This window comes from Ursus arctos, unplaced genomic scaffold, assembly GCF_023065955.2.
Source record: "Ursus arctos isolate Adak ecotype North America unplaced genomic scaffold, UrsArc2.0 scaffold_20, whole genome shotgun sequence".
Taxonomy (NCBI): Eukaryota; Metazoa; Chordata; class Mammalia; order Carnivora; family Ursidae; genus Ursus; species Ursus arctos.
The window spans coordinates 41,933,941-41,960,529 of record NW_026622875.1 but is presented as its reverse complement, the minus strand read 5'-3'; the positions used below and the strand labels follow the sequence as shown (position 1 = coordinate 41,960,529).

The following is a 26,589-nucleotide window of genomic DNA, read 5'->3' as shown; positions in this document are numbered from 1 at the left end:
AAGACCTTACAGTAATATTATTGTATCTTTGATACTTCTGCCTTTCATTCAGGTTGCCCCTCAATTCCAAATCACAGGGGAAGACAGACAGTGTTTGGGTTACATCATTTAACAGAAAAGATGTTTGGAGGTCTTTGCTCCAGTCCTGTCTGGAGAAGGCAGCAAATCACAGTGTGTTTTTATACATTTGAGAAGTTTTTTTCAAAACACAGATATTCATGTTTTACAATTAAACCAGTTACTTAAATCCATGGACATGGAATCATTATATTTGATATTAACTTGAAAATATAGAATATGTGTGTTTTGATTTCTTTGTGAACCAAATTTGGGGAAAGAAAGTTTGTAAATCTGTTACATTTTGCAGAAAATTATTTGATGCTTATCCGTATTAACGAAGATTGCCTTTTAATTTAATGGACCTGTCAGTGAAATATCACATGCTACAACTGTTTATAAAATAAAACTAATGAATCAAACTTAGTCATATAATGACTAATTTTAAGAAATGCCTCTTCAGTTGTAAGAAAAACATGAATTTCAGTGGCAAGCATATCCATTAAAAAAAACTTAATTTTTAATATTTGTCTTTCCGATCAAATTTACTGATATGAAAAGAAAGCAGTAAAATAATAATAGCGAGTCATATGTTTATAATATTAATAGTCATTTCAAAAGGCTTTTATTATGGATACTAAGTGTTGGCCATGTTTTGAATATAATATTTGTCCATTTCAAAATCTTTTATTCTCATTCTTTGTTTTAAATAGCCCTGAAAAACCTGTGAGTGTGAAAATAAATTTTGAAGATGAACCAGCAAAGAAATACATGGATGCTGAAACTTCGTTATAGAATTGAACCAAGAAGAATTATATATATATAGTTATACATATATATATAGATATATATATATGAGATGTGTGTCTTTCATGTCACTATATATAACAATATCGTATGTCAGGCTGTTTATGCGTGACTCCTGGGTTTTTTGAAGTAGTGTCTGAAGTTTGTTAGGAACACCTTGGGACTGTGTATATAATGAAATGGTCTTATGAGGTCCATGGTTCTATTCAAATATTTATTCTGTTGGGAAAAAAAGTTCTGTTCTTCAGTAGAAAGATGTGGGGAAATGCATTCAATCTAGTTTTCCTTTATATCTATTTGTTCATCAGTGATAATTCATACCAACCTTAGGTGATGTACTTTGTCCATATATTTATAATTTTTACTTGAGTTACTAAAAATTTTTACATACTGTTTCACTTCTGTTAGTTCTTTATGGGAAGAACAAGGAGTCTTTATGCCGGTGTTGTGGGACAAATGGTAACATGTCATGGCTTCTCTGTATGTGTGTTTCATTTATGCAGTTGTCCATCATGTTTCACAAGCAGTGGAGAGTTTTTGGCTCTAAAGGTTAGAACAATAGAAACTTTCTAGATAAGAACCATAGTTTTGACCTTTATGTTTTTAAAATTTATTTTAAATCTTAAAACCTCCACATCTAGGTTTCTATTCCGATAGACAAGTGAAATTGCAGGTGATTTTATAATTTAACCCCATACCAGTCATAACTTTATGGATTTTAGAAGCTGTAAAATGCCAATTGATAATAGTTAAATTTTGTTGCCTTTGTAGAAGTCTTTTCTGAATCCTAATGCTTTATAAGACCTAGAATACCCACTCTGTTCTCTGCCTTTGCTGTCTTTTACTTCAAATGTGGTTAAGCTTATATCACGTTCACGTTCTTGATTATTTTTCTATTACAAGTAATATGATTAAATAATCAGGAGTCAGAATTCTCTTAATGGGTTTATGATCAGTATTACTTCATTCTAAAGAATTACCTTTCATTTCCTTGTTTACGTTGTTAGTCTTTCTATGGTATAGATAATATTTAATAGATGGTTATCTGTGATTTCATTTTAAACTATTTTATTTATTTTAATTGATATGATACTTAAATATTATATAAACATTTGAAAAGGTAACAAATACAGAATAATTTAAAATGTTAATGTAAATAGTTGGTGCTCACTTGCATTTATGGTTTATTATCTTTGGAAGCAGTTGACAGATTTTTACATCTTTGATATGCAGCACTGCCATATTTGTATTTTAAAAGGAATTTCGACATTTTATGTATAGCTCAGATTGATGGCATTCTTTCTAGTTTGTGTTAGTATTTGTTATTTAGTTTCTGCTTTTCTGAGCTATCTTTTTACCTTCTAGCAAATCTTTTTAGTCATCTTTTATATACTCTTAGCTCTCCATGAAATAAATAAATGTTGTTCTTATTTAAGCCTGTAGGACTGGATGAATGGGGTTGTGAAAGTGATTTGGCAAGAGGATAATTTACAAAAACCAAATGAGTATTGAGAAGCCACAGAAATACCGAAATTGTGACATGAATATTAGGATGAAAATCTTAATGCAATTCCAATGCTCCCTTTAGTCATTTGTAATTAAAGTACAAAAGTATGAATGATCGATCTTACAGAGGATCATGAGGAATGCCAAAAGCTGATATTTTAGCACTTCTGGAGTGTTTTTAATCCATTCTAAGCTATTTTGATAGCTGATATGATTTCCCCATCGGAGACCATATTGTCAGATTCTAGTTAAAATAAAGGATTCGACTTCTGCCTCGAATGAGAAGTTGAAAATGTAGCTACTTTTCTTTAGAAAGTAGAGCTGGCATCATTCGGTACTGCCTGAAAAAGAGTTAGACTCTCTTGGCAATTGAAAATCGAGTATTACCCACGGTGCTTATTATTCTGTATGAGCTTCCATTGAGATGGTTCCTGTTACCATAGCAGCATAATCATTTCCAAAGACCCCCGTATTTGCTGCTGTATTTTGTAAACTCCCCTGATGGACCTGAACAAGGGGATTTCCTCACATCATTTCTTTGTGTCTGGACATTGTAGGGTTAACAAATACGCTTATTTTACAGGAAGGGATTTTAAAATTTAAACTGAAAACTACCTGGGATCATAGTGTTTCTGTGATTTTATTTAATTATGTATAGTAATTGTCCAGTGCCAGAAAAACCATGACTTGCAAAATACTTTGCACTCAAAATGTTTTTACTGTTTCTAATTGTTCATGGTTTCTGCTTTCTTTTGACTACTTGACTTACAAAATGATCTGATATGACTACTCCATTGAAGAGCAAAGGTAACTCATGTTTATTAAGTAATTAACTGCTTGTTCTACATGGTTAGAATATTTTCCCACTATTTTTGAAAAATAACAATCATGGATAGTGTTCATTGCAAGACAGTGAAAAATATAATTTACTACATATATTAATTTTTAAATGTTGCCTTAAATAGGTGTAAATGAGCAGTAGTAATTGCAATGTACTGATTTACCTCAAGGTGCAAAATAATTAAACCTGTACATATTCCATTTACAAAATAAATTAATATAAACAGCCCTGCACTTTCTTAGAAGCCTTGGTTTCCAGGATGGAGCTTAGTGCTACTGAATACCCTGGCTACAGAGCCACCTCAGGGTAGTCTTCTCTCCACCCTGTTTTATTTATTTATAGATGTCTGTTTACAGAGACTATAATAAATCCTGATGTTGACCATCTGAAATCTTTCTTTTGAATGCTATTTCACTCTAAAATAGCAGCTTTTGAGAAAACAATGAACTAACTTCCTTATGACAAAAGGATGATTCTATATATTCTCTTATAATTTTAGATACGCTGAAGTGAAGCACACAGTCTTTCTAGTGTGTGTGTGTGTGTGTGTGTATGAGAGAGAGAGAGAGAGAGAGAGAGAGAATGATGTTAAAAATCTTAAATCTCTTCAGTTGTTGAAAAAAGCTGTGGCGTATCAATGTTCCTATTTGCCAAGTCTTTGTAAAACATGTAGGACAAAATTTACGTGCTAATGCGTGTATTTATGATGCAGGTTTCTTTACCACTCAAAATTACTAATTTTTGTTTTCTCCCTCCAAAAAGCATTTGTTTCTTCCTCATACTTCAAGTTTATGTATGTATATAATAGCTTTCTAAGTTTTTCCTTTCACAAAGACAGGTTCAAGATTCTATAGAACATAAAATGGTTTCTGAAACTGAGGCATTACATCAGAGCCTGCTGTCTGTCAAGGATCATATCATGTACTTCAGTTCTTTCAATGTGCTCAGCGTGTGAACCCTGTTTTAAAGTGCTCAGATTTTGGATGTGTAAGCCATTGATATAACATTGTAATTCAAAAATGTTTAAATTAAATAACTTAATATTTTAAATTTATTTATGTAGATGACATCATTGTTATCCTATGTAATACACGTGTGAAATGTCTTTTGGTTTAGTCCAACGATTATTTATTTTTTAGAAAGTAAGCTTAAAGATTTTAAGGACATTGAAAATTTAAAATAGTGTTCAAAATTCAAAATTTGGCAATTTTAATGTGAAGTTGGTTCTTTTCTAACATATCAAAAATATAAGTATCAATAATAGGAAAACATACAGTTGGAAATGGAATCATCTAAAGATCAGTTTTTAAACTTCAGTTAGCACATACTGACTTCTACAGTTGACTTATAGTAATTGTTAAACCCCAGTGGTTTTTTAATCAGATTTTGTGCATTGATTGATTTTTGTGTTGTGGCTTTCCTTTTGTTACTTTAATATTAAAAATCTGGGGGGTTTTTGTTTGTTTTTTAGGGGTGTTATCTTCCAGTGTTTACTATGTTTGAATAAATAGAAATTGAATTTTATTGTTCATTTATATAGTTTTTGATAGCTTGGTATAATTTCACAGTACAGTTCTAATTTTTATGACTTTTATAATTACAATGATAGTATTTTCTTTTGTAATAAAATCCAAGGTAAATTAAACATTTAAAACGTTGAACTGGTATTTTTCATTTATATGAAATACAAGTCTCTACCAAGTCTATAATGTGAACGATCCTGCCTTTCAAATTTGTTTCATAATTATTAGAAGAAAACTATTTTTTAGAGATGTTATTGAAGTTGAAAGAGCAATAAAAGTCTACTGAATTAGTTATTGGATATTGTCTTCACTTTGTACTTCGATTATTAGAATTGCTGTGTATCTTTCTCATGCAGAGAGATGGAGGATGAAGGAAAATAGGTGATTTCTGTTTCCTGCTTCCTAATATTCATATGCTTCAGTAAGGAGACAGGAAAGAAGGTGAAACAAAGTGTTGTGTGTTTCACAATGACTTTTTAATAGTTAGGAAATATCAAAATTAAAGCCCTTTAAGAAAGAGTAGGCTGGTCCATTATTTTCTCTATAAGAAGAAATCACTTCTGATATCCCAACATGAACTTGATAACCTTTGGGAGTAAGAAAGGTGCTTAGAGTTCTAGAAATCTCATCTGGAAGTTTTCTTACATTTATTTTAGGAAAAAGTGTTTTGTCAATTTATTATTCCCATCTATAGAACTTTGAGTTTTTGTTTTGTTTTTAGAAGGTGAGAGGAAAGGAAATCTTACTTATTTTTTTTTTTAATGATTTTTTATTATATTATGTTAGTCACCATACAGTACATCCCCGGTTTCCGATGTAAGGCTCGATGATTCATTAGTTGTGTATAACACCCAGTGCACCATGCAATACGTGCCCTCCTTACTACCCATCACCGGTCTATCCCATTCCCCCATCCCCCTCCCCTCTGAAGTCCTCAGTTTGTTTCTCATAGTCCATAGTCTCTCATGTTTCGTTCCCCCTTCTGATTACCCCCCTTTCTTTATCCCTTTCTTCCCCTACCGATCATCTTAGTTCTTATGTTCCATAGATGAGAGACATCATATGATAGTTGTCTTTCTCTGCTTGACTTATTTCACTTAGCATTATCTCCTCCAGTGCCGTCCATGTGGCAGCAAATGTTGAGAATTCGTTCTTTCTGATAGCTGAGTAATATTCCGTTCTATATATGGACCACAACTTCTTAATCCAGTCATCTGTTGAAGGGCATCTCGGCTCCTTCCACAATTTAGCTATTGTGGACATTGCTGCTATGAACATTGGGGTGCATATGGCCCTTCTCTTCACTACGTCTGTATCTTTGGGGTAAATACCCAGTAGTGCAATGGCTGGATCATAGGGTAGCTCAATTTTTAACTTTTTAAGGGACCTCCACACTGTTTTCCAGAGTGGCTGTACCAACTTGCATTCCCACCAACAATGTAGGAGGGATCCCCTTTCTCCACATCCTCTCCAACAATTGTTGTTTCTTGCCTTGTCTATTTTTGCCATTCTAACTGGCGTAAGGTGGTATCTCAGTGTGGTTTTGATTTGAATTTCCTTGATGGCTAATGATTTTGAACATTTTTTCATGTGTCTGTTAGCCATTTGTATGTCTTCATTGGAAAAGTGTCTGTTCATATCTTCTGCCCATTTTTTGATTTGTTTATTTGTTTCTCGTGTATTGAGTTTGAGAAGTTCTTTGTAGATCTTGGATACCAGTCCTTTATCTGTAGTGTCATTTGCAAATATCTTCTCCCATTCCGTGGGCTGCCTCTTAGTTTTTCTGACTGTTTCCTTGGCTGTGCAGAAACTTTTAATCTTGATGAAGTCCCATAAATTCATTTTATCTTTTGTTTCTCTTGCCTTTGGGGATGTGTCATGAAAAAGGTTGCTTTGGCCGATGTCGTAGAGGTTGTTGCCTATGTTCTCCTCTAGAATTTTGATGGATTCCTGTCTCACATCGAGGTCTTTCATCCATTTGGAGTTTATTTTTGTGTATGGTGTGAGATAGTGGTCAAGTTTCATTCTCTTGCATGTAGCTGTCCAGTTTTCCCAGCACCATTTATTGAAGAGACTGTCTTTTTCCCACCGGATGTTTTTTCCTGCTTTATCAAATATTAGTTGCCCAAAGAGCCGAGGGTCCATTTCTGGGCTCTCTATTCTGTTCCCTTGGTCTATGTGTCTGTTTTTGTGCCAGGACCATGCTGTCTTTGTGATCACAGCTTTGTAGTACAGCTCGAAATCCGGCATTGTGATGCCCCCAGCTTTGTTTTTCCTTTTCAACAGTTCCTTGGAGATTCGGGGCCTTTTCTGGTTCCATACAAATTTAAGGACTGTTTGTTCCAGTTCTTTGAAAAATGTCCTCGGTATTTTGATCGGGATAGCATTGAAAGTGTAGATTGCTCTGGGTAGCATGGACATTTTAACTATGTTAATTCTTCCGATCCATGAGCATGGAATATCTTTCCATCTTTTTATGTCTTCCTCAATGTCTTTCAAGAGTGATTTATAGTTTCTAGAATATAGGTCCTTTACGTCTCTGGTTAAGTTAATTCCAAGGTAACGTATGGTTTTTGGTGCTATTGTAAATGGGATGGATTCCCTAATTTCTCTTTCTTCGGTCTCGTTATTCATGTATAGAAATGCAACTGATTTCTGAGCATTGATTTTGTATCCTGCCACGTTACTGAATTGCTCTATAACTTCTAATAGTTTGGGAGTGGCTTCTTTTGGGTTTTCCATATAGAGTATCATGTCATCTGCAAAGAGAGACATTTTGACTTCTTCTTTGCCGATTTGAATACCTTTGATCCCTTTTTGTGGTCTGATTGCTGTTGCAAGGACTTCTAGTACTATGTTGAATAATAGTGGCGAGAGTGGGCATCCTTGTCGAGTTCCTGATCTTAAGGGAAAGGCTTCCAGCTTTTCCCCATTGAGAATAATATTTGCAGTAGGCTTTTCATAGATGGCTTTTATGAGATTGAGGAATGTACCTTCTATTCCTACACTCGGAAATCTTACTTATTTTGTTTTATCTTGCTCATTAAGGCGTATCTGATCTCTTGAGTATCAGTTCTTTCTATGGCTAACCTTTACATTTCTACCTTTAGGCTTTGAATGAGAACATTCCTGACTGGAAAACCTTTCTTTCAGTTTGTCTCTCGTTCTTTCGAGACTCGATTTCAGTTCTGCTTTTCCTTCAAATTGTACTCAACCTTCTGTTGCCAATTACAAGATCATTCTCATTCCTCGAGTGTAAGTGTGTGTGCGTGTGTATTTAAATACCCTTTTTTAGTCCTGGATGCCTTAGAAATTTGGGGAAACGATTTTGTCCTCTTGTTAATCCTGAAAATGTATACCTATTTTGGTACCTGTTTAAATTACTTTTATTCGTTCTTTATGTTGTAGTTAAGACTTTTATTTTGCTTTTGAACTTTTTACATTGTCTATGAAATCATTTCAGCGTAGCAAAACGGGTATTGGAAAACATAAAAAGGGGATAGATGTTAGGTGTTTCAAGTTTGGGCCCTACCACATAAGCCATAAACTTAAGGCACACATGACCCTTGGGGGCATGGATCTTTATCACACAGAACAGTGTGGGCCCTTACCAGGTACAGAGGATAGTGCTCGTCCCCTTGAGAGGCAAGGGTCCTTCTTGCTTAATCTTCTGTGCAACTTTCATTTCTATTCAGGAAAGGCCAAAACGTTAGTTTACCATTTTGTTGAGAAAGAGAAAGATGGGAAGCACATTCAGTATTCAGATGAAGAAGAGAAGTTAATTGGAATCATTTTATCTCACTGATAAATATTTAAAATCTTTAAGAGAATACTTTTTCAACTCCGCACAATTCATCTTTTGTTTTCTGATTGGTAACATTAACGCTGCTGGCTTTATGTTCTCTGAAGTTTAATTAATTAGTTCTGTTGTATTTACCCGAGTGGCTTTCATTTCCCCTTTCTACATTTCCAAGATGGGACCTTGTTCTTGTAGGTTAGAATACATATTTTTAATTACCCAACGCCAGGTGTTATCCCATTGGGCCTACTTTTCATTATTATTCAAAGCAGAGAAACATCAGGGAAATATGCATTTTAAATGTATGCATTTTAAATCAAGTTTTGGGAGATGCAGTCACTGTACTAATTGATGCGCTGGTGGTCATTTTGAGGAATACTAAGATGAGATCGAGTAGGCCCTATGCTTGAAGAAATCTGGGGCATCAGTGTGGTTAGACTGGGCTCTAGATTCAAACTGTAGGCACTACCTACACAACTGTGTAGGGCTGTGTGGGTTCTTCCCTGCCTCTACCACTTACCAGGTGTGTCAGTAACTAGCTGGGCAACTGAGAAAACTTCTTTTTTCTCCATTTTCAATTCTAAACTAGGATGAAAAACAATGACTAGCAGATGACGTTGTGGAATAGGGTCTGGCATAGAATGAGCATGGATATTTTTCATTGTTTAAAGGTTCATAATGTGACTCATCTTTTTAAGACTTTAATGCAATTCAATTTTTTTTCAAGAAGTTTCAGATCTTCACAAAAGGTGGAGACTTGCCTATGCTAGGTGAACCGTACAGATGTCTTGAATGTTCACTTTTATTTTCACAGCACTCTATTGTCATTACCTGAGGTGTGCATTGCGCTTGAGTAACCAAAAATGTAATCACAGTATATGAAGGCTATGTAGCGTGTAACGTTGATGCTTTCAAACTAATCTTTGCTTTGGAAGAGAATTGATTTTTAGTCCATAGCAGTTCTTGAAAGTAAGCACCCTAAGATGAAGTAGCTCTTTCCCACCCGTTTTGTTTCAAATGCTAAAAGTTGAGCACACCCAAGTCCAGAAAAATCCACAGGATTTAGGAAACCTGTCCACGGTCTAGTAACTCTAGGTCAGGATGAACTGGCCGCAGCACAGTCCTAAGTACCACCTCCCTCCTCTCTGGCTTGCAGCGTTGGGGCTAGGACCTGCGCGTTCTGTGGTTGCTACGGCAACCCCGAGGCAGGTGTCACCCGTCGCTATGGCGCTCGGTACGCCGCAGCACGGCTGTTCCTGATTGGCCGAGGCGCCCCGGCGAAGCGGAAGAAGAGGTGTTGGCATTGGCTCAGCCAGCGCCGGTTGGTGGCCTAAAGCAGGATTTGATTGTACCAACGGTGCAGCAGGCAGTGGTGTCCCCGAGGTGGAGGGGACAGGGAGTGGGCTGGGGGGGTGGGCGGGACGGGCCCCCCGATCCGGAGCCGCGGGTGGCAGCTGCAGAAACGATGAGGAGGAAGATTTAGAAATTGGCCTGAAGGAGGGACCCTCCCTCTGGCGCGGTGAGTGGGGCAGGGGCGGGCGTTCCTCTGCGCCGGCGCGCGGTTTGAGGCAGGGTCTCCAAGGAGATGCCCACAGGTCCTTGTGGAGCAGCCCCGAAGCCTCCGGGAGTCAGCTTCACTCGCCATGGGGCAGGGGCAGAGAGTGCGGGCTGTCGCGGGTAGGCGAGTCGCTGTGAGCGTGTCTCTTAGCAGAAGGGTTGGTGTCGTGCGGCTGGATGGTGGGCAGGTGCCATCAACGATGTTTGATGGCCCTTTCGGTTCGATGAAGGAATTATTTTGGTTACATGCAGCGTGAGTGTGTCTCTCCCAGTCTTCTCCGATACCTCTGCACCCTCATTCCTGAAAGTCTTTACTGGCGTCGCTTTTCTGCCTTCCCCTTCTGTGATGCTGCTTTGACTGCCCCTCTGCTTTTCTGCACCACGTGGGTGAGGCTGTCCACGTCCACGCCTTCACGCAGCACATGTCTGCCGATGACTGGAAAGCGTCCACCTCCAGCCTAGGCTGCTCCACCAAACGCCAGACCCCCAAATCCAACTGCCAGTTAACTCCACACGTGTGTAACCCTAGAAGCTATCTCCCGCCACTCCCATCAGACTGCCACCCTTGGGTTCCCTATCTTGGGCAGACCTATCCATTCAGTTACCAAAATCACATTCTTTGACACCACCTCTTCTGCATTTCCATCAACGATCAAGCCTTTATCTTATTAATAGCTGGCAAACCAATTTCCACATCACCATCCCCATTCTCACTATATTACAGTTTCCACCAGTCCCTTGGTTAAATTCAGCACTCATCCAGCTTCCCTGGTTGCAGTCTGGAACCATTTTCCCCATGAGAGTTAAGACTGATCTTTCTTTAAAAAAATTTTATATTTATATATAAATAATATATACATATATAATATACACATATTATATATATATATATATATATATATATATATATATATATATATATATATATATATGGGCATTTTGTTTCCTCTAAAGATTCTCCGTTATCCTACTTCAAGCTCTTTAGTTAGGCCTTCCATCAGCATTTCCATCTTGTTCATTCCCAGAACATGCCACATTCTCTCCCTTGTGTGGTAATGGCACCTGTTGTTTACACTGCCCACAGTGAACTCCACTTTTTGCACCCTCCCCAACCCTGTTCTCACTCCCTAATCTTTCTCTTTGAGTTGCCTCATTACTTTTCTGTTCCCTTCTCTGGACATTCTTTGTGAAGGCAGGAGCTATGTTTGTCTTACTCAGCATCTGCTGTATCTCTCACAGTACCATGCCCATAGCAGGGGCTCAACGAATACTGGTTAAGCGAATGAATCTCTGAAATGAGAAGTCACTGTTTTTCATGACATCCTTTTTGGTTCCAGAAAAGTCAGAAATAGTTTCTGGCCAATGAAGCTTTTGCTTATAAAATATGAATGTTGAGTTTATAGATTTTACTTAGATTTCAAGACCCTTCGTAATTGCAAACTATTTCAACTCAGAGTCTATCTTTCATAATCATTATGATGGTAGTTGTTATTACATGGCGTAAGTTTCAAGTGGGAAACAGAGAGTACAGCATAGGTTGCAAAAGAAAAGCTTTGGAGTCAGAGATACATGGATTTGAATCCCGGCTTCAGCATTTTAGTTCAGTGACCCACGGCAAATTACTTAGCCTCCAATAAGCTTCTTTATCTGTACAGTGAGCTGATGATAGCACCTATCTCATACGATTGTCTTAAGGACTAAATGTGCACAATTCATATCAAGTCCACAGTGCCTTATACTTAGTAAATTTTCACACGTTTAAAAAATCGAAATAGTCGCATGGATGTTTGTAACAGTTTAATCCACAATTGCCAATATTTGCAAACAACCAAGATGTCTTTTAGTGGGTGAGTGGATAAACTGTGATACAACCAGACAATGGAACATCATTCGGTGCTAAGAAGAAATGATCTATCAGGCCATGATAAGACATGGAGGAAGCTAAAATGCATATTACTAAGTGAAAGAAGCTAATCTGAAAAGACTACATATTGTATGAATTCAACAATATGACATTCTGGAAAGGGCCAAATTTTGGAGGCAGTAAAACATCAGTGGTTGCCAGGGGTTGGGAGTTGGGGAGAAATGGATAGACAGAGAACAGAAGATTTTTAAGGCAGTGAAAATATCGTGTGATATTATAGTGATGAGTACATCTCATTATACATTTGTCCAAACCCATAGAATGTACAACACCAAGAGTGAACCCTAAGGTAAACCGTGGACTTTGGGTGATCCTGATGTACCAATGTAGTTCCTCCTTGGTATAAAATGTACCATTTTGGTGAGTGATACTGTTAATAGGGGAGACTATGAAGGTGTGGGAGCTGGAGGCAGATGAGAAACCTCTGTACCTTCCTCTCAGATTTGTTGTAAACCTAAAGCTGCCCTAACAATGTCTTAACAAAAAAGAAAAAGTAACACACTGAAGGTGAGAATTGTGAAATTTCCATAGTCAGCCCACAGAAGGTATAAATCAATCTTTTAATTCATTCAAGTACAATTTCCAGGACATCCTCTTCCTACTGATCACACTGTCCTACTTGATCACAAACTTTTGTTGATTGTCAGCAGCTCTAAAACAGGTAAGACACTCATCCACTCGATGAGTATTTGTTGACCCTCTGATTGGTCTAGGACACTGTGCCAGGTAAGGTGGGTCAAAAGAAACGATAATCAGTGAAGTCTTGAGTAGGTGAAAGAAGGGGCCAGAATGTTACTCTGCCAGTCAGAGCCAGCCCATCTTTGAGGCTGAAGTCAGACTGAACTGAGTGTGAGCACCTGGATAGGCAGAGAGGAGCTAGAAGGTCATTCAGACAGTTAATAAATATTTATTGAGCATCCGGGTGTTTGGCAGTGAACAAAACAAAGTCACTGTTCCTTTAGACCTTATGTTCTCAGGGATAGTAGAGCAGGGTCCATAGGACACACACTCTCAAGCCAGATTGTCTGGCTTCAAATGCCAGCTCCCCTATGGCCAGATACGGGACCTCTGGCAAGTTACTTCATTTTTTGCACCTCGCTTTCCTGTAAAATGGAGTTGTTTTATTACATGAATCCATATCGACAGACTTCTTAGAGCTGTGGTGGGTACATAGGAAGTACCATGTAAATGTAGCTATCTGTATTTCTGGGGGGAGAGAGACAGGTAAACAGGTAAAAATAAAGCAGGGTAAGGGGATAGAAAGTGTCTGCCTTGGGACAGGTTGTGTGGCTTGGATTTGGAAATGAGTCTTACATTTTTGAAAGGCTTGGTCTATTTCCGTAGGAAAGTGAACATTAAACATACCCGTATCTGGGTGACGTGTATGATGATTTAAAAAACCCATGAAAGTGAGCATTGCATGAAACAGATGATTTCTCATCATTATTCATGCTTATCTAGAGGTCAGACTTACCCTCACTCATCTCAGCTGAGATTTCAGTAGTCATAATAAAGGTAATACACCCAAGTCCATTGACTTGGCATCAAGCTGGGGTTTATTAAATCTTCCATTGGGGATAATTACAATTGACCTGGGTTCTAGCTTCACAGTCCTTAGCAAAATCAGCAGTGACAAAATGACAATTCACTGGCTCATATCTGGAAAAGAAACTAAAAAACCTTCCTAATGAAAGTTAAAATAAAAACTGGAGGCAGAATGGAGAAAGCACAGCAGCCATAATATTGACCCTGGGCCATCAAGAAAAAGTTACACAGTATTTAGTGTATTGTTTCTGAAAGATGGGAAATTGTTAGCTGCAGAAAAGTATGTATGAAGTAATATTTGATTATTTAAGTGGTAAACATTTATCTAGAAAATTCACTTAAGTGAATAGAGAGCTGGAAAAATTCCACCAATAAACGAGAGTTAGTATAACATTAGATTAACAGGGAAGGCTCTCCTTGGCTTTAAATTCCTGTTCTGCCACTTACCAGCTGTATGACCTGGACACCTTGCTTAACCTCTGTGGGCCTCAGTTCACTCATCTGTGAAAGGGGACAATACGGGTAGCTGCCTTCCAGATTTGTTAGGAGACTTGTATGAGTTAAGGTATGGAAAGCACTGAGCATGGCACTGGCATAGCCTAAGCACCATGTAAAATTTGCTCTTAGTATTGTTCTTTCATTACTAGATAGGAGATCTTGGCCAAGTTACTTAGCTTCTCAGTGCCTCCGTTCCTTCTTCTGTAAGTTGGAGATCTAACACCACCCACCACATAGGATCGTTTTGAGGATTAAATGAATACACCAAAATGCTTATGACAGTAGACCTTGAATAATATTAGATTTAAAAAAAATAAAATCGGGACTATTTGTGATTTTGAAAATAAAGCTTTTTTTCTCATTTTGTGTCTTTTATTATCAACGAATCAAAGTCAGTGAATATAGACAAATGATTAAAAATGAGCATGACGGGCTCTTGAAATTGAAGAAATAGTAATATTACCCATGGTAGTATTTACAAACAGCTATCAAAATAACACTTACATTTCTGTAGCTATCAACAGTGCTGAAGGGGTTTTGCTTTGTTTTATGTAGTTCCAACTACCACTTTGTAATGGGGGATATTGTTATTTTTTATTTTGTGGTAAATGAGGAAACTACTAATTAGAGAGGTCCTGGAACTATCTGAGGTCATATGGTGGGTAGACATGGAAACCAGGTCTCGTCCGCCACCATTGCTCCTTTGGGTTACCTCTTAGTGATGTAACCAGAAGAATTCACATTCTCAAACCCGTGAAGTCTCAGCAGTGGGGACCACGAGTTCTTAGAATGTACATATATGTGCTACACTCGACATGAATGTGAATGCGCATCTTTAGGAAATGGTATTGTCCTGCTCCTCTGTACTTGAGGTAGTCCATGTTTAACATGGATATCTCATTCTGTGGCTCCCTTGTGTTTATGAGATTTTTGTCAAACCAACATTCTGTAACAACCGGATCCTGGTCAGCTGGGGCAAATGTATTATTTGCTGATAGTTTTATCCCCATTATCTTTTTTCTGCATACTTGATGATACTGCAGTTATACTTGGAGCTTTCCAGTCATGTTTCACTTGGGATTTTTTCATTCATTCATTCACTCATTCACTCATTCATTCATCCATTCATTCAGCAACAGTTTGTTGACTACTTCTCTTGTTCTAAACAAACAATGCTGTGCTGGATGCTGAGGATGAGCAAACTGGCTGTCATCCCCATCCCTGACAAGTTAATATTAACTAAAGGAGACAGACGTGTGTATTTATTGAGCCCCTTTATTAAGTGCTGCAAGGCAGTGCCTGTTGAAGCCGTGGCCCCATCAAGGAGGCCAGTGGATATTACCTTAAAGAATGGACGCCTGTGTTGAGACATGACAGATGAGTCTTCCAGGCCTTCCCATACCAACCTGTTCCTTGAGTTCAGGAGTAGAGATCTCGGGGTGTCCAGCAGAATCCGCCTAAGACCAGGTGTGAGGGAAACTGGCTAGGGCAGCAGAAGCGTCATCCCATTTAACACCTCATAGCCCTTGTTAATTTTTGTTGTTATTCTAAGAGAAATGGGAAGCCCACAAAGGCTTAATTGGTCAGAGTTGTACCATAAAAAGAGTGCTTTTGTTGCTGTGTGGAGAACGGATTTCATGTTGTTGGGCAGAGGGAGTAAATGGAAGTTGAGGGACCACTTAGGAATGGATTGCTGTAGTTCAGTGAGTGATGAGGGAGACGAGGGTGTTGGCTATGATGGTGGAAAGAAGTGACTAGATAGGGACCATATTAGAAATTGTAGAAAAATAGTCAGGATTTAGTGGCCAAACCACTAAAGGGGTGAGGAAGAGAAAGGTGCCATTTTTCTGAGATTCATGCCAAAGGGCTGTACTTTGAGACTATTTGTGACAATTTTGTTCCGTAAGTTGGCTGTAGACTTAGAGGCTGCCACTCATTCATGTACCGTCATTCACCTCTCTCCACATTCCTCAGCTTCAGTTCACCTCATCTACTTGCTGTCTCCCCAAACCACTTCCGGGATTTGCCTCCATCCCTTTATTCATTCACTCTCCTGGAAAGTTCTTCACAAGCCCTACCCATTTTTCTGGCCTTTTTTCACCTCCCCAGTTCAGGAGCCTTTCCATGACTTTTCAGCCCACAGTGATCTTCCTTTCCCCCAAATTCATTGAATTTGTAATTTCCTTTGGAAGTTAATTTCCTCTGCTTTTTGACATTTCTAGTGTTCTTATTTAATCCCTTCTATGAGCTTGTACCATAAGAAATTGCCCCCCCCCCCTTTAAGGCCCAATAGCAGTAGTTTCATATTGTTTAACCTATGTATTTATGATTTCACACACACTGAGATGTGGATAGATTCTTTTTGCAGAAGTGTCTTGTGCACAGGCAGAGCATAGTAGGTAATAAAATGCACTTAAAACAAAGTGTTACTAAATGAAACTTAATTTAATTTTATGGCTTAAAAGTACTTCTAGTTTCTTGTAGTGCCTCCAATTGTTATGAACATCAGTGTGTGTACTCAGTGTTCTCTTCACCCTTAGAAGGTCTAGGGGGTTGGGCTGAGTCCATACTTACATATTATCACCATGACTCAATTTATTATCGTGATTTATTACCATAGTGGTTAACTTTGGGGGTAAGACATTTTTGACCGTGTCTTATTCAGTGCAGTATCCTCAGTGCTTGGCATATATAAGGGGATCAATACTTACTTTTTGAAGGAATGAAGGAATATCATTGTCACCTTTCTCTCACACACAAAAACAGAGAATAGAATGTAATATTGCTGTGTTTGGGGTCAATGAGAAAAGAGAAATTTGGTGTGCTCCTTAAGTTACTTTCATTGATTGGTTAATATAAATTTTCCCCTCATACCATCTGAACCTTTTTTTTTCCTTTTCAATATGACTACGTAATATATGGGTCTCAGATTCCATTTGTTTTAACACAGGTATGTGACAAACTATGTCTTGAATAGGTTTGGGTCAGCAGCCACAGGAGGCATGAACACAGACATCTGACGGATATCATTATGCAGTGGCAGTGGAGGGGATCCATAGAAACTACGTTCATATCTGCAGCTATTTCCCTTTACCAAGAAAGGTATACGTTTGAATGGGAATAAAGCTTCAAAAAAGAAAATTATAATGGTATCTGTTGCCACGTGCTTTAGTTGACTTTGGAGCAGCAGGGGTCCAACTTGGGTTAGTACTGGCCAGAGGAAAATGAGGGCAAACTCTTAAAGAAGTGTCTAACATATAGCAGATGGTCAATAAATATTTGCGGGAATGAGTGGGAGACCAAATACAATTGGGATTTTTTATTCTTTGTACCTTCAAGTGCTTGTTTAAATATAAGATAGGAAATTGCTTCAAGTATAAACAATTTGCACAAGGAAGGTGTCAAGTCTCCTGACTCAGGAGCAAGACCATGATAATACTTGCCCTTCGCTGGTGACATATTCCTGCCAATGGAGGTTCTGTAGCAACTGTGTCTCTGTTTTCCTCGGTATGGTGATATGAAAATACACCGCCTACCTATTTCACACGAGTGAGCCGGGATGAATGAATGGATGTTTGCAAGCACCCCAGGGTCCAGGAGGTGAAGTTATGCAAGCTCCAGTTGCTATTAGATCACCCTTTGCCCTCGGCTAATGGCCAATGTCAACAAGTCCTTCCTTTCCCATCTACCCAGAGCTTGCCGTTATGATTTAGACCCTGCCGGTGAACTGGGTGGGCTCTGTTCTTCTTTTAAAGGTGCTGTGTGGCCTTGGATACCTTTTACCTTCCTGGGCCTTGATTTCCCCTTGTGCTCCATGAAGGGCACTGAATCATGATCTTCAACCCATGACCTGTAGATCTGTTTTATTTGTCCCGTGCAGGAGCTTTGTTTTGCTTTGTTTTTAATGTGAGTTTAAATCCCTTTAGGGAGGGTATGCCCTCTCAGGTTTGGCTGAAGCTCTGACTAGATCTCTCTATGCCTGTCATTCATTTACATTCCCTTCCTGGGCCTGGAAGGTGCCTGAAGCCTCATATTAGATGTTCTCTAAGGGTTTTTCATACAACAACTGTTTCTGCACTGCTAGGTCCACACCTATTTCCCACTGAAGAACATCACATAAAATCGGGTCTACAGTTTAGAGAAGCCAACTCCCTTTTTGAGCTGTAAAAGGTACAGGCATAAGCAAGCCATGTTTTTTATAGGAGTTCCTTGACTTTTTGATCGTTTTACTTTCAAAGTGTGTGTGTGTGTGCACGCGTGTTTTATTTTCCAGTTATTTTGACCGATCTAACTTGACGCTTTCTGTGCAGGACATATAGTTTTCTAAAACACAACCAATTGGAAAAGACCAAGCACTGTACCTCTGTGACATTAAGTGCAATTATTCTTTGTAAAAAGGAAACATTTTCTCTATTCTCACAGCACTTTAATTAAATAAACTGCTTAAGTGGCTAATGCATTTTGGTTATTCTGAAATAATTTTGGACTTACAGAAAAGGTGCAAAAATAGGACGATGAGTTCGCATCTACCTTTCACTCAACTCTCTCCCCCCGCCCCGACCCCAGTGTTAGCATCTTGCGTGACCGTGGCACGATTATCAAGATTAAGAAATTGACACCTATGGGGCACCTGGGTGGCTCAGTCGTTAAGCGTCTGCCTTCGGCTCAGGTCATGATCCCAGGGTCCTGGGATCGAGCCCCGCATCGGGCTCCCTGCTCAGCAGGGAGCCTCGTTCTCCCTCTCCCACTCCCCCTGCTTGTGTTCCCTCTCTCACTGTCTCTCTCTCTCTGTCAAATAAATAAATAAAATCTTAAAAAAGAAAAAGAAATTAACACCTAACTAATGGATTTTAACACAGTAGTCTGATTTCTGGTTTTAATTCTCTATGTAAATTATATCTTATTTTAGCCACTTTGTTTTCGAAGGACCTCTATTATAATGGAATATTGAGAAAAATGATTAAGGACTTAGAGAGGACTTAGGGGAATGATTTTTTGTTTTGCATTGCCAGCTAGTTAGGGGGCTGAAAGTTCTCTCAGTTTCTTTAATGTGTACTTGAACACAGACAGATCTGTAATTTGTAATCTAATATGGAGGTTAACTGTCATTCATCAAAGGAAATAAGGACTCCCTTTTGTCGGTACAAGGAAGTTAGAACTTCCTTTTGTGGTAAGCTTTATAACAGCTTATTTTAGTGCTTTTTCAAAATAATAAACCTGATGTAGCCAAAATGGTAATTAACTGGAGTCATGTTAAACTCTCTTACTGTTTTTACTTTCTAAGTGCTGTTTTTTTTCTTAACCATTAGTAAGTGTAATAAATAAAGTGTGGTATTTACAAAGATGCGATCGAAGTGATTAATAAGAAAAAAAGTATTAGTGGGATTTGGAGCTATTTCCCATCATGAATCAAATGACTTTCTGTTTTATCTTCAGTAAAGATGAGGCCATTTAAAATGGATCTTCTTTTTTTTTTTTTTTTTTAAAGATTTTATTTATTTATGTGACAGAGAGACAGCCAGCGAGAGAGGGAACACAGCAGGGGGAGTGGGAGAGGAAGAAGCAGGCTCATAGCGGAAGAGCCTGATGTGGGACTCGATCCCGGATCGCCAGGATCACGCCCTGAGCCGAAGGCAGACGCTTTAACAACTGCGCTACCCAGGCGCCCCTAAAATGGATCTTCTGAACAGTTAAGGCAACTGTGGAATAAAAAAGAATTTCTGGGTAGAGAATCTGAAAACCGAATCACAAGTATCATTTTATGTAGTTAGTGGGTTTATATTGTACAATTTAGATTAATTACAGACAATTAGGTAATTTTACCATAGCATGGATTTCTTTCTCTGTCGTAGGTGTTTACTCTGCAATTACCAAGAGATCATGAGCAAATGAGGTGTGTGTCTCTGGGGACTTCTTTTAGCATTAACCCATATTTCAAATGACAATAGAAGATAAGAATTGCTTTTGAGACTCTCTTTAAAATGGATTTAAAAATTCAACAATGAGTCAGTACTGTGATTTTGTCTGTACTTGACCAGGGCTGTAAACACCAAACCCATTTGGCTATTCCATGAGGTGTGGAAAGATCCTTTCTCTCCCTTCTGAGATAGTATTTTGGTCCCATGACTGAAACGTGCAAAGGAAAGATACTGAAAGTTTCTGTTCTTAAAGTAATATGCACGAGAATTTTATGTATAATCTTTCACTTCTGCGCCCCTCCCTTTTTTAAAGAAAAAATTACTAAATTTCAGCTTTCCCACTTAGAATCAAAGGAAAATCCACCTGAACATAAGTGTTTATGTACCTAGTATTGTCATTTCTTTGGCCTCATCTCATCTGTAAAATAAATGTTAGAAAAATGAGTGGCTTTCTATTTTTGTTTTTAGCATTTTGTTTCTCAAATGAAACTGTACACAGAATTCCGGCAAAGTGGGACTGCGCTGGCTTCAGTGGGGAGCCCATGTTCAGCCTTAAATTCTCAGCCATGGTTCTCCTCTTCTGGGCTCACTCTCGCCCTCTCCTGGTTGTCCTGGAATTCACAACTACTCAGTCCTTAACAGGCTCTGAACTCGGAGTAGTGGTTCTCAGAGAATCATCTAGGGTTGCTGTGAAAACAATATTGCTATTTGAAAGGAGAGACTTCAGATTTCTGGGCTATTTAGGTGGTCTTCAGACTGGTATGTTATTGGTCCATGAGGAGATAAGTACAAAATTGAGAGTGTTAGGAAATGTTTACAGCAATTCAACATTGCTGTGATATCTAGGCACATGATCAGTGCTGACTTAAACCTTGCCCACCAGGACATGGACCAAAAGTATTGGCCCATAATAGAATACACATTAAAAAAAACTTCATAGGTGGTTTGAAAAGCACTGTTCATGAATATTATCTTATATAGAATTCTAATTTCCCTCCTAAAGACTGAATAATTGAGATAACTCCTGAGTATGTTCAAGATTGTTATAACACAACAAATATTCATCAGTTGATTTGATTTATGAGGAAGCTTTATGAAAGATTTTGGAATGAAAAGAGTAATGATGCAGATTTGTTTTTTAACATAGTTCTTTTATCCATTGGCCCATTAATTTTTTTATACAGTAAATATTTGTTGTTTGCCTTCCTTGGAACTAGAAGGTATTATGCTAAGCGAAATAAGTCGATCAGAGAAAGACAATTATCATACAATCTCACTGATACGTGGAATTTAAGAAACAAAGCAGGATCATAGGGGAAGAGAGAAAAAAATGAAACAAGACGAAACCAGAGAGGGAGGCAAACCATAAGAGACTCTTCATCATAGGAAACAAACTGAGGGTCTCTGGAGGGGAGGGAGATGGGGGGATGAGGTAACTGGGTGATGGACCTTAAGGAGGGCATGTGATGTAATGAGCGCTGGGTGTTATATAAGACTGATGAATCACAGACCTGTACCTCTGAAACCAATAACACATTATATGTTAATTAATTGAATTAAAATAAAAAATCCAGCCAACTAAGCTTTAAGCTACAGCCAAAAAAAAAAAAAAAAAAGTGAGTCAGGGAGGTCCAATTCCTGGTCTTATGGGGTAATCATTGCAATTGCAATATTTTGTGCACAGGTTTGCACAGTGGGGAGTACAAACTGCCCTGGGGCACTGAGGAGGAGCACCAGGTTTGGGGGTTAAAGGAGGTTCTAATCCTAAAATCCTAAAATAATTGTCAAAAAGCAAATAATCCGTGAACATTGGTAAAGATACCTCAGCCACTCCTTGTGGATTATGACACAAATAATTTTTGAGCTTTTATACTGTGGCTGCGCTGTGGCATGCGCTATTCGGTGTGTGGGGATGTATTTGTGTGGAAAGCAGATACAATCTCTGTTCCCACGGGCCTTAGGACCTAGCGCAGAGAAAGCGATAAATGGACAAGAAGACTTCTGACGATGATGAGCTTCCGAAGGAAGCGAAACAGGGTGATGTGGTGAGGATGGGTCTGTGGGGGTAGATATGTTGCCCAGGTTCCTCAGGGGAGCCTGCACAAGGAGGGGACGTCTGAGCAGATACCTCAGTGACACGAAGGAGCCAGCCTGGGGATGAGAGAGGGACAGCAAGTGGCCAGTGCCAAGGCTTACAGGCAGGAATGGCGTTGCCATGTTCATGAGCAAGGGAGAAGGCCAGTAGGGCTGAAGTGAAGTGAGTGAGAGGGAGAGTGTAGAGGGTTCAGAGAAGTGGAAGTCCTGGAGGGGTCAAGCAAAGGAGGGGAATTTGAGGCTGTGCTCAGTGTGTCTCCCCAGCAAGATTCTTGTACTGTCACCATCCACAGCTCTTCCACTGGGGTTGGTGATCACAGTGAACGACATGGGTGTCCTACCCACAGCCTCTCCCAACCCTTAGGACTATTTGTGTGTCTGGGTGTTGGCTTCAATATTCCTTTGCTTCTTACAGCCAGTTCCTGTGTCTCTTTTTTGGAAGACTCCCCCTAAGCTCCTAGAGTCCCTTTGCTCCCAGACAGGCGTGTCTGGGGATTATGACCTTCCTCGGGACCCTTAACCAAGGACTAAAGGCTACAGGAACATGAAAGTCTGCTCCCTTCCCTCAGGTTTAGACAGTTCGGAGACATAATCTACACTCTGGAGCTCCCCTTGGAATCACACTGAGGCTGCCCTCTGGAGAGCTCTTGCTTTAGATAGCGCCCTTGCTTGACTTCTCCGGAGAACACCCACTTAGTAAGTTGTGTGCCTCTCGGCAACTTAAAATGTGAGTTTCCTGCCCCCCACCCCCCAATTTTGGATTATAACCATTGGTATAATGTGATTGTTTTTGTTAATTTGAAATGGGATTAGATGAAATATTTCAGAGCATTCCCAACTTCTCAAAGTTTTCTTCCGAATAGTTTCCGTTGTAACAGCCATCAAGTGGAAAGGATTTTGTTTTTTATCCGAAGGCAATTGTCTGTTTCTACTGATTCCGGTGGATTTGTTTACTGTTTAATTAAGTGAAACATTTCCAGAGAGTTATCTATTCTCACTCTTCCAGCTCACAGAGTAGACATTAATCTTAAACTGATAAAACTATTAAATGATTATTTCCTGTTCACACACCGGGTCAATCAAATTATGGAGATTAAACAGGGGAAGAAGATGGGGTGTTTAGCAGGGTATGATCTGGCTAGATGTGCTCTCCTTCTGGCAGAAGAAGCCTATGAGCTTCACCACATATTTTCATGTGCTAATCCTTGTGGCTTTCATTTCCTACTTCTAACAAAGTCTGTAGCTATGGTTTGCACAGGAATTGGAAGCCAGCAGGCCAGTGTGTCTATGTGGAATCCCTCTGTCCTTGAGGGAAAAGTAAAATCAGATTTATTAATTTTGACTGGTAGATTTCCATTTATTTTAGAACTTTTGGGGCATTTTAATATCTCTATATAAAAAGCACTTGGATCTTTTGCTTTTAAAAATTCTCTGCAGATCGTCCGTCGTCCATTCTTCCTTTCTTCTACCCCTGTCCTTCCTTCCTTCTTCTTTCTTTCATTTATAGAAAAGCAAATGTGAAATCAATGTCTATCTGAAAACATCACAAAACATAGTTTGAAGTCATTAAGTGGGTTTTTATTTCCTTGCGGTACAATCATATGCCTGTGATAGCCTGTTTATCTTTAGCAGTTTTCAGTCTGAGATTGGACATAGTAAATGTTCAGTAAATATTTCTTGATTGCATGAATCCGTGGTATTATATCCTAAGCATAATCCTAAAATATTATTATTGTGATTTTCTCGGCGTGCATGTGTGAAGAGAACCTTGGTCTCCAACTCGTAATTCCAGCTCAACTCTTTGCCATAAATATGACAACTATACTGGAAAAATCATTTTTAAATCCTTAGATAGACTGTCTTTGTACATTTCCCAAAATAAAGTTTCGCTCCATTTTGTTGCAGTGAAACACCCATTGGCACATTCCTTTTGCCTTTAAATATCTCTGAAACACTTGGATTTGACCTTCGATTTCACAATACATTGAGGCATGCAATTATAAGACAATAACACATGCTTTTTCATGCCTGAAAATAACTCTGAAGTCAAGCTGTGGCATTAAAGCACAGTTGGAAAATTGTACATCCAATCAAATTAAACCAATAGTGTGTTTAATTTTGTATTTGCTATGTAACTGAAAGTAAGGGTGTCTTCAACTTTTTGTTTGTTTCTATTCTGGAAAATTAAAGCAATTGAATCAGAAATTGATTAAGGAAAAAAGGGCAAATAAATTGTTTTCTGTTCGTTCCTTAAGTAATCTGCCTTATCTCTTACTTTTGAGTGGGAGTGGGAAATAGTATTAAAATTTATCCTAGGAAGGGTGACCATGATGACTGCAAAGTTTATCCAGAAGGTTGAAATGTCTATTGGGTTGTATTCCCAGGCTGGCCAGCCTGACGGTCCAGATTGTTTGAAAGCAGACTTCAACTGAGTAAATTTTAAAGATCTTATTGTCTTTATTCAGTGATTCATGAATTGGACAACATCCATTCTAGCAGATAGGAAGGAACTCTGAGGAGCTTTATAAGCAGAAGGGAGCAGGAACAAGGAAGTTATATTAGTCAAAAAGTAGATTATTGCAAGGTTACTTTTCCCTAAAGGGTAACATGGGTTTATCAGGTGGATTATTTAGCTAATGCTGATTGGTGATTCCTGATGGGCTAGTTTAAGTTTTCATATCTGGGAGGGCTGACAATGTATTTAAGTTTGGTAACTTGGGGCTTAGTATAAGTGACTCCATTTTGGGCTTGTTGACTTGTTTTCAACGGGATGGTTGAGTGAGTGCAGGGGCTGCACCGCCCAATTCTTGCTGAAGAACTTGTGACTGCATTTGACCCAACTGGGGATTCAGGTGGCAGTTTAAAAGCTTTAGGAAATCTGGAAATCCAGTGAAATTTTGTGTTTATCTTTGACACGTAATGCTTATTTGAGGTTGGGTGGGGCTTTCTCTGGGCTCTTAGGGGGATGACACATGATGAGGGAGGAACCCCTTGAATTAGCAGCATACAGTTAAGGATACTTGTCGAGAAGACAAGTAAGAGGGCATAAAAGCATTAGTTGGGCTCCAGGTATTTGCTTAAAGATAAATCCCCAATGGGAACACTTTTTCTGACAAGCAGAATAGTGTATTTATTGGGACAATGGGTCAGAATATTTGAAATCAAGGGTGACTCAGAAGACAGAGGCTCATGGGCTACCATACCTATAAACTATGCCCTAAATGTGTCTGAAGACCTTTGGATGAAAAATAATAAATGCTACTCACGTATTTTTTTTTAAGATTTACTTATTTGTTTTAGAAAAGGGGGAAGAGGCAAAAGGAAAAGGAAAGAGAGAATCTCAAGCAGACTCCCTGTTGAGCACAGAGCTCAGCATGGGGCTCGATCCCAAGACCCTGAGATCATGACCTGAGCCAAAACCTAGGCAGACATTCAACCGACTAAGCCACCCAGATGCCCCGAAATGCAATTCATATTATTATTATTATTGTTGTATTATAAATAAATGTTAGTGTTTGCATACTTAAATAAGTATTGTAAAGTGACTTTTGCCTGAGAATATTTTGGAGGACACAAACCAACTAAAGTCTTCTCCTCCCGTTCATTTTGAAAGGCAGGAGATGTTAATTCTGGGGCATTGATGTTTTACAATGCCTGATCAAGACAAAAAGGTGAAGACCACAGAAAAATCAACTGATAAAAAACAACAAGGAATCACCACCAGGTAACCCCTTACTGAATCTTTGCTAATTAGTAACTCAGACAGTGGCCAGCAACCTGATTTAATGGCTTTTTGAGAAATAGAGCAGACCCTTGACAATGGCTGCTCTAGGTTATGGTGTTTACTGAAATGTTTGATCATTTCTAGAGTTCTAGTGTATATAGGTTTCCACCTATAAAATAGGCCTGGGGGGGGGGCAATGCCATCCGTGGGGATGACGAGTTCGCCTGGAGTCTTCAGTTGCTTGATGTCGTGTTCTTCTTTCTTCTAGGGACTATTCAGATCTTAAAAGGCTTCGTTGTCTTTTGAACGTCCAGTCAAGCAAACAACAGGTAATGTTTTCAAAGACTGTGGTGCATTAGTGAAAGAGAACTCACATGTTTCCCAAGGGACTTAACATGTTTATGAACAATAATATGTATCTGCTTTTCTTAGTTCTTCAAGATGTTTTGTCTTTCTTCATCTGGCTGGTTCTCTCATATCTGGTTCAGGTTCTGACAACAGTCAGCCATCTACAGCTTTCTCATTCTCCTCTCATGGCTGGGCCCTGCTTTATTTTCTGCTTATTGCCATGTGTCCTAATTACCAAAGCCCTTCAGTCTAGAAACAGTGTACTGTTCTGTTGAATGCCCAGTGTTTGACTCTTTGGAGCTTTAGGGAATTTGATTTTTTCCCAAACACTGATTACTGGGTTTCCTTTCTTCTCCCCTCCACCCCTCCTCATGCTGCCCAGTTCCTACAGTCCTGCTCTTGACACTTGCTGCACATTTTATCTCACCGAAAAGAGGGGAAAGGAGTA

The 26,589-nt window shown here is 38.9% G+C and overlaps 2 protein-coding genes across 11 annotated transcripts in view; both read left to right on the top strand.

Moving 5' to 3' along the window:
- The window catches only part of SLC4A7 (solute carrier family 4 member 7), a 107,620-nt gene extending 102,589 nt beyond the window's left edge, over window positions 1–5,031 (top strand). For all 10 annotated transcript variants that reach the window (XM_048216139.2, XM_044383346.3, XM_026496884.4 and 7 more), the window contains one exon: window positions 771–5,031. In XM_048216139.2, the coding sequence (XP_048072096.1) occupies window positions 771–852 (82 nt within the window). In that variant the 3' untranslated portion in view covers window positions 853–5,031. The remainder of the gene's footprint in view (window positions 1–770) is intronic.
- Window positions 5,032–9,967: 4,936 nt separating this feature from the next.
- Window positions 9,968–26,589, top strand: part of NEK10 (NIMA related kinase 10) — a 214,918-nt gene continuing 198,296 nt past the window's right edge. The window contains exons 1-3 of the mRNA XM_044383351.3: window positions 9,968–10,052; window positions 25,683–25,793; window positions 26,062–26,122. Coding sequence (XP_044239286.2) covers window positions 25,720–25,793; window positions 26,062–26,122 — 135 coding nt within the window. The 5' untranslated portion in view covers window positions 9,968–10,052; window positions 25,683–25,719. The remainder of the gene's footprint in view (window positions 10,053–25,682; window positions 25,794–26,061; window positions 26,123–26,589) is intronic.